This window comes from Setaria italica, chromosome IV, assembly GCF_000263155.2.
Source record: "Setaria italica strain Yugu1 chromosome IV, Setaria_italica_v2.0, whole genome shotgun sequence".
NCBI lineage: Eukaryota > Viridiplantae > Streptophyta > Magnoliopsida > Poales > Poaceae > Setaria > Setaria italica.
Window position 1 is genome coordinate 35,285,925 of NC_028453.1, and position 8,963 is coordinate 35,294,887.

The 8,963-nt window shown below is 40.7% G+C and overlaps 1 protein-coding gene across 4 annotated transcripts; it reads right to left on the reverse strand.

The window, feature by feature from the left end:
• Positions 1–5,458, reverse strand: LOC101757833. Of its 4 annotated transcripts, none has more exons than XM_004965961.4 (9): positions 5,036–5,456; positions 4,050–4,101; positions 3,650–3,723; positions 3,414–3,503; positions 2,973–3,116; positions 2,056–2,107; positions 1,089–1,162; positions 337–473; positions 1–254 (listed from the first exon to the last, which is right to left on the reverse strand). In XM_004965961.4, exons 1-8 carry the CDS (start codon positions 5,161–5,163, stop codon positions 359–361), a joined length of 729 nt encoding a protein of 242 aa, XP_004966018.1. In that variant the 5' UTR covers positions 5,164–5,456; the 3' UTR covers positions 1–254; positions 337–358. The 4 variants fall into 4 exon arrangements, with proteins under 4 accessions (XP_004966018.1, XP_022681728.1, XP_004966020.1 ...); XM_022825993.1 differs by having other exon boundaries at positions 21–250; positions 384–473; positions 5,036–5,458; XM_004965963.4 differs by having other exon boundaries at positions 21–254; positions 384–473; positions 5,036–5,458.
• Positions 5,459–8,963: the final 3,505 nt, after the last annotated feature.

Below are 8,963 nucleotides of genomic sequence, written 5' to 3' on the forward strand. Positions count from 1 at the left end.
TGAAGTGCCCATTGCACCCCTACAAATAAGATCGCTTGATTTCGGAAATTGTTTGCATCAAACAGTTCAGGATTATCACAAGGGTGACAAAAAAAAAAAGGATCATTGTCCATGCAATTGGATCAGAAGTACAATAAAAGAGCTTCAGCTTTCAGTTCATTTTGCAGAAGTAACTTTACATATAGATAGTAGGGAACATTTGTATTATCATGAGCCAGTCTGAACATATCACTTCAATAAATTTTCAAATCTTCCTACATTTAAAACAGATGTGAATTATGAATGGCTGATCAATGACCAAATGTCAAGCAGAAGTTTAGACAGCTGTAAGCTAACCAGGCTCATAGAAGATGAAGGATTACAAGGAAGTCGCAGTTCCATACTTGCTGTGAGAGTTCAATAGCACGTGGTAGATTGGATCTTGATATGATACTTGGAAAAGTTGGAGAGCAATGTAGCCGCATGTTGTGATGCTATAGCACAGAAGGATAAAAAGGATAAGGGTTCTTAAATTACGTAAATAAAATCATCAATATGAATCACAACTTTGGATGTCAATATACTCATAAGAGTGCACCATAACTGTAAAAGGAAATACATCTATATGTATCCCAAATACACAAGTCTTCCTTCATAAACTTCACACGATGGGGTTACAGCAACTTTACATATTGTAGATCATGTAACTTATGGCGGTATATATTCTTTCAAGTAGGAAAACACCACCCCCATATGAATCACGCATAGTCCCAAGGTCAGCTACTACTGGGGAGAAGCATTAGATATTCCAATGCTTAAGTATGAAATGTACACATATAGGTATATAGCAAGTTAATTACAGTATTAGGTGATATAGATTCCTAGGTACACCTTATGTTAAGATTTACAAGCAGAAGTATTCCACAATCCCCTGATGCAGGCATGAGACCCGAAAGAAGCAGTTGCACAACAATTACTAGTATTTATTGTTCACGCATGACTTGGCTACTTGGCTAAGTATTGCAGTAAAATCAGCACACAACAAATGGATTTTGTGTAAAAATAGTGGTAAGATGCTGATGTTTGGGGCCTCAAAAAGATTCATATACCTTCCAAAGCATATCAACAAGACAATCCAAATGGTAGTTGATATCCAAGACGATTCCTTGTGAGCAACCCAAACCTGCAGGCTTATTATCACGATTAAGTAACCATCTTCACCAAGTAAGACTTCGGAAATTAGTAGGCAAGTCAAATATAATAACCATCGAAGTACTAAAAACAATTGTTGCTGCACATTTTATACAAGGGTCTAAAAGAGATAGAAGTAATGTGCAGATCAGGGTATCCACTGGAAATATTATGAGGAAATTAAATTGATTATGTTTCCACTGAAATGGCATGCTCCAAATGTTTGAGATAAAATTATAACATCTTGGCATGATCAAAGCTCAGAAAATTTCAAACAGAAAGTTCAGGAACTAGTTACAGAAAAGGGATCTCCATTCTTCGGACAAACTAATAATAACAGTAAATTTTCACATTATGTTCATATAAACAAACTAATGTCTTTTAGATAATTAGTTTAAACAAATACTAAAAGATGAAGGAGGGCATATTTAGTGCAAAGCATGAACTAGTTGCAATAAAGCAACCTACGTAGGTCTAAGCACTGAATCAACACCGAAAAAACCTTTAGACTCTAAAGAATGTTTTTTCCTCGAACTACGCAGGAGAGCTGCGTGTCATTCCAATAAGAAACTCTACAGAATGTTGGACTCTAACACCTTTAGCTTTAGAAGTTCAAGATAAAATCTGAACAATTATAGTAATATTATTTGTTTTATTTTATAATTTCTTTCTATTTATAATTCCTCGGGGATTTCTCTTTGTGTTTCTCCTGACACACATTAATTGGGAAGTTGACATTTTGAGTGGAGATATGTTCCGATTAACAACTGCACTTGCAAGGTTTTTTCATTAATGATGATTAGGTGCTCGGCTCCAAAAAGTTTGCATGATTGCATCTATTACATGGTTTGTACTAAATACATGCCCAAGTTCAAGATATCTTACCGATATTGCAAAGACATTTATGTAGAAATCAATTAAGGTTGCCGCCATCCACCTAAGTGCACAGTAGAAACAGTGAACTTTAGATTTCTATTTGATAAAGGAAACTTTCAGTTTTAGTTCACATGATGAACAAAATATATTTAGTTGACAATCTAAATTGTCAAATGAATTAAATATTTACACAACATTTTTCACAAATGTCAACAATGTTAACAGATGGATACTTAAAATAATAGCTCTCTTTTGACAAGGGATTAAATTGCACAGGCAGTTGCTAACTTGTTGAATTTTCCAAAGCTACATGTAATTGATTCAACTCATCACAACTTGACAAGCAGAAATATAATATGTCACGACCACCCTTTGCCATGACCTGCAATCGCTGCAGCAGGAGATGGCGGGGAGGGGCAACTGTGGCCAAGGTTGAAGTGGTGGTGACTGGTGACTGGTGAGTGTAGGGGAGACTGAGGCTATCAAATCGGTGCAGGGGACATAGATATATGGTCCCTACTAGTCAGATTACAAAGCATTTAACAGGATTCAACAGAGATGGATTTTTTTTTTATCTTTTTGGCAAGGAGATGGAGATAGAGTTAACTAAATGTTTGCCAAACTTAACTTAGACATGTAATTTTGACAAAACACCTATTGCTTCATGGAATTTACTCAACACAAAAGTTTAGGAATTAAATCTTGACTGTAACTTCAGTGTACAGGCTTCTAGCAGGATCCCCGCATTTCAAGCTTGCTCTATATATTTGGAAAGTTGAAATCACAAGGGCTGCGAGTTATTTCTCCTAAGCTGCTGCAATCTTGCATCTAATTACTCTTTTTACACTTGTATCCATTACATTGAGCTCAATGGGCCTCAGAAACTAGCAAGGCAATAAAGTATGAATTATGATGTATTCACTTACGGTGTCAATAATTCCTTCCTAAAAGGAAGTCCATCAGTGATGACAGTATATGTGACAACGGCAGCCATGAATATCCCCAAAATGCTGAACATAATCCTTCCAATTATGACATAAGAGCACTTTCTTTGGGACAGATTACCCTGCCTGGAAATGTTTTGAGAATACATGTCGAGACAAGTTAGCATCGATGTAAACAAAGATGCAACTAACAGCCACTTTATGCGAAATAACATTCCTTGGACATCTCAATACATCAGCAAGATCAGCTTGTGTGGTCATAGGAGTGTGGCAGCAGGGAATGTAGTAGAACACAGTTTGCTTTGTCAATATGTTACTCAACATCTAGGATGCAACTAATCCTGAACTTTCAGTATTTTAGTTAATTAGCTGATGAAGGCATGGCATATTAAATGGTTAATTGTGTATAATTTGGTACTCTACCTGATAAACAGAAGATCAAGTGGATCGTGAGATGGCCCTCCAGGTGTCACTTCAAAAAGCTTTGTAACAATATAAGCACAAGTAGCAGCACTGAAAGATTAAAAAAAAAAGAGAAGCAAAAAGGTGGATACCATCAAGTTGATAGGATTCATCCATTCAAACAAAAGCATAGAAGCCTACAAAGAAGCCATAAAACTAAAAGTTTTACAAAATATTAGAGAGAAGGAATCAAATACCTGCCAAAGCAAAACAACAGAACCACCCACACGGCAGAACTAATCCAGTTTGCTTCCTTGTAGATAACCCACGCCTGAAACACCATGCAAGAAGCATCTCTAACTTCAGTCAGAAATTAAATTTGACCTCTCCATAAGCAGCCCCTTTACCATCCATGGGAGGTACCAAGAGATACTATTAAACTATACCTTCAGAGGTAACAAAATATTTGAAGTATTTTGGTACTTCCCCAGGTTATAACTTGACAGTGTTTCTTGTTACCTCCAAAGGATGGTAAAAAAGGTTCTTCCAGCAAACGTTTCCTCATAAGGCGGTAAGCATCACAGGTTTTCGGTAAAAAAAAACCATGATAAAAAAGTGACTGATTAGGAATTGAAGTCAGAAAAATCAAGGCATTACCGCAATTGCAATTACATTCACATAGAAATCAATCAGTGTTGCATTCATCCACCTACACACAATAAAGAAATACAATTTGAAGTGAATGTATGGATTTTGTGTACATGTAAGCATGTGAAAGAGTGATGATATGACTACTCTCTGATGTAACACATAGTTCACTTGTCAAAAAATGTGCCAATTCTCTCAAGAACAAACTTCACTGTATATAGCATGATTCCAAACCAACTCTAAAAGTAACATCTCTCAAGACTACTATTTGCAGCACTGTCAAGCAAGCCTAAGTTTTCATGATAAGATATTGATAACACACCAATTCCACCTTACTTATCAAGGAAAACGCAAACACAAGAAACATTCTACACTCACTGTATATAGCATGATTCCAAACCAACTCTAAAAGTAACATCTCTCAAGACTACTATTTGCAGCACTGTCAAGCAAGCCTAAGTTTTCATGATAAGATATTGATAACACACCAATTCCACCTTACTTATCAAGGAAAACGCAAACACAAGAAACATTCTACACTTACGTGCTTATAAAAAATTGTCTTACACAAATTTATAATCAACTATGGTAATAAGGTTCAGTTAACAAACTTCACTTCACAACAGAACACATATGGCTTTGCAAGTGCTACATCAACAGTTCATAACGTCTCCTGACAATTTCACAATGATAAATCCACCAAAAATTTGCAACCAACCAGCAGGGAGCATGCGATTGACCCATTACTTTTGCTAATCAGCAGCCAAGAAAGTTGCCATACACAACCCACAACCCTCACAATGGCTACTTGAACACACGAACATCCAATTCAACAAAATCGCATTAGCTTCTCCTACCAATCCGCAAGCAAGCACATAACTGACGTAAGAAACTTACGACTTTGCCAAAGCTCGCCGCAGTAATCACTATCAAATCCCCCACAAAAGCATCAAATCCCACGGAAGTTGGCGAGGAAAAAGAAAATCAGTACTTACGGCGTAAGCAGCTCGGGGCGGAAAGGCGAGCCGTCGGTGGCGCAGGTGTACACCAGCGTGCCCACCATCAGCAATCCCAGCGCCGCGAACACCACCCTCCACGCGACTAGGGATCCCTGCGCCGCCATGATCACCCCTCGAGAGGAAACGGCCCGCGGATTTAGTGGGGGGCGAACAGTTGCCGGCGGAGACAAGTAATAGGAGGAACGGGGAGTGGATGGGACGCTGACACGTCGGCGCGGCGGAAGCGGAGGTGGGGGCGCGGCCACGTAGGCCGCGGGAGGCGCCGCCGCCGCATCTCGCGACTTGGAAGTCGTGGAGGGCACCGAAGTTGCGGTTAGGAGTAGGCTTCTTGCGGGAGCCGAGTCGCCGGCGGCGACGGGCGGAGCCCCGCGATGACGGCGGGGGAACGAAACGTGTGTGTGTGTATGAGAAGAAAACGGGTTTCGCCCGGCGGGACAAGGAAATGACGCCATGGCCCATTTGTTAGGTCCAAAGAAAACTGGGCGTCTTGCCGAAAAGAAAAGGAAACTGGGCCTAGTTCAAGGGACTGGGTACTAGAGGCCCACGAAAGAAACGGGCTGCATAGGCCCGGAAAACCTGTCCATCTTCCGAAGGTAGGAAGGTGTTTAACCTTCCGGTGTTTGAGATTTGTGCGGTCCCTGTGGACCACACGATCTCCTTCTTCCTCCCTCCACTCGCTCGGCCCTCCGTTACTCGACCATAGCCGCCGCTACTCGTGCACGCCGACGAGATGGTAGGGGAGGGTGGGAGGTGGGGGAGCGGCCGGTGGTGAGGTCGCTGCCAGTCGAGGTGGTGGTGGTGGCGGCGGCGAGGTTAGGGTAGGGTTAGGGTTCGGGATTGTGGTGGGGAGGCTAGGTTAGGGTTAGGGTTCGGGGTTGTGGTGGGGACTCCAATGGCCGGCGGCTGTAGAAGAGGAGGGGTGGAGGGCGGTGGTGGTGGGTTGGCTGACGGCAGAGGCGAGGCAACGCTGTTTGATGAGCGGTGGGATTAGGAAGGGTGGGGTCGACGGGGGTGATGGTCGGTGGGGGGGTGGCGCGGCAGCCGCCGGCCGGGGTGGTGGAGGAGGCGGCGGCGGTGGTGGGATCGCTGGGGAAGAAGGAAGGGAAGAGGTTAATGGGCCAGAGTGGGCTGGAAGTTTCAACTCCTATCTATCTTCCACAAGATAGATAGGAGCCCCTGCATAGGCCTCAGTTTTCTGTTTCTATTCGCGTGCGATTTAATAAATCCCTTTCGAAACGTCAGTGGACAATCATCTGAGATACTAGTACGATGTACCTCTTCTATTGTTGTATCATTTGAATTTTCTTTTTCCTAAAAGTAATGTAACACCCAGAATGCTCAAAGGATAAAATATGCTTTGTATATTGGAATACGTAAAGTTGAGGGTTAAAAGTTGACTTTTAGATCTGTTGCTTGGATGGACGAATGGAGACCACGATTGTGTAGAGCTCGTCGAATCCATTCTATTTGATCACTCATATATTTTGTTTGGAATTCAGATCATGAAGGTACGAACATTGCTATTTTAAGCGTGACTTACTGTAGCTAAGCCCACCCACCTATTGCCGTGAGTCTCCTATCTTTTTTTTCCCTTTTCTTTTCCAATCTCATCCCCAATCTTTTTCTAAACCCTGCACCCCCTAAGTCTCGTACCCTGCACCGCCACCCTCCTTCTGACCGAGATCCGTCATCACCGTTCCTCTTCAAAAATTGGTTGGACTTCCTTTCCTCTATCCATTTTCCCCCAATTGATTTTTCTTTCCTTGCTGTTTATGGTGGTGCTACCATGTGGGTTGCAATTTAGGTGCAATCGATGGGGTTGCCATGACACTCTTCGCTAGGGAGAGGTAAACGACCGGAAGTCATCGTTGGGATTGCCGCTGTTATCGTTGCCCTTGCTGTTTTCAAGGAGAAACCCTAGGTGAGGCATGCCCCGATATAATCCTTATTTTCCCTAAGGTTTCAGATGTCCTGGCACGTGCTTTTAGCGGCATTCGACATCGATAAGGGCTAGGTCAAAGTTTTGCCCTCCTCATTATTTTCAGCACGTAGTCAATCTGCGTAATTTTCAGCAATAGTTGTTTTACATCATCTTAATAGCTTAAAAAATATATAAAATCTATATATGAGTTGTAGAAGGTTTTGCAGAGCTTTCCATAGTCGTAAAGAACACTACAATCAGATTTAAGAGCTGAGAGATATTGAAGTTTGATTCTATCAGTTTTTCAGAGTCGTAATTCTAAGCAGAATTTGTTCACCTAAAGTTTAGGCAACCCAAATCACATAATTGGATCTGTGGATGAGTAAGTAAGTTGTAGGAAATTTTATAAGCTTTTCAGATTGGTTAAGTTCATCTTCGTATGAATTTTGGAGCTCTAGATATACTTGTTTTACTAGGACTGTTCTGCAGTTGTTGTCAGATTTTATGTTTGAGGTTCATCTCAAAATTAGCCTATGTTGATGATTTTTTCTCTATCTATAGATCACTATAAGTTGTAAGTTCTGAAGTTATCCATATGGCACAAGATGAGAATTTTTAGCCATCAGGATTAAAAGATAAAAAAAAAGCAAAAGCGCTGCTGTCGTGTCTGGATTTGTGTGTCTTCTTTAGAATTTCAGGTTCGTGCGTAGGAACGCTTTGAATTATGTTGTTTATGCTTGTGTGTGTTGTGTTGGTGCTGAGTTATGTTTGTGAACATGTGGTTCACTTTCGGATCGTGCTTAGCTCACGTTCTTGTCCTTCGGTGAAGGCAAATAAATGTAGCGATATTGTCAACATGCTTTAACATTGTTGTTTGAATTGCCTCCATTTAATTTCAGTACCTCACACTAGCAAGATGAATCTGAATTTTATCTTTATATTGGAGTATCTTGTTCCACTTGACGCTTTACTTTTGAAGTCAGGAATTTTGAGGTATATGAAGTTCATGCATTGCAATCTTGCATTTGCATTCTCATGTTATTTATGCACATGAAGAAAACCGTAGCCGGATTGGTGCGGTAAGTATAGGTACAGCAACGCACGTTGAGATATAGTAATGTGGTTGCAGCCCTCACCTCCTTCCTTGGGGATGTGTGGATAGAAGTGAAGTCATGCATTACATTGCACCATTTGCATGTTCATTATGAAGTATTGTTGTGAATACTCGAAGTTATGTGGTACTTCTTTTTATTATATTGACTCTTAAATTGTGGCTTAATATATTATGATTTAAATGGTTTAGAAGCAGTTTGCTTGTTGAGGTTTTCCATAAATCTCATACGCTTTTCCCCTCCACAGGTTCTTGAGTTTGGAGGGTGCTTGGTTGGATGGGAGTAGCAGCACGTGTGCACACACTTCTTTATATATATATGTATGTATGTATGTATGTATGTATGTATTTTAGACACGTTGTAATAAAAAAACATTCGGTTGTGAAGTCTTTGCTTTGCTTATAGTATCATATTTGGATCCAATTTGTAAGATGTTCTATCTACATGATGATTTAAGTTGCTTCCGTGTGCTCTATTTATTTATCTTTGTTGTTGTTTTTTATGTGTGTGCTGTAGTAGCTGTAGTGTAGTGTGATAACATTTCAGAATGTTGCTACTAAATTTACCTAAATGTTTATTACCCCGAATTCCTCGTATGGTGACAATACAAGAGCAAGAAACAGTCAGTTTTCACTCCAAGTGTTTTCTCTGTCAAATAAGCAAGAATTTGGTGTTATTTTCTGTCTCAGTCTGTCATATGAAGAATCTGATGTGATCCTAAAACAAAAGGAAAAGTATCTGATGTGGACATTTTTAACTGATGAGCTGTATTACTGTTAGAGTTAATCTGGCCCTGGGGGCTGGAGGCCGTGGTGCCATATGCGCAACACGTCGGCAGCAATCACTAGCAAAACGACGTTGCTGCTGCAGC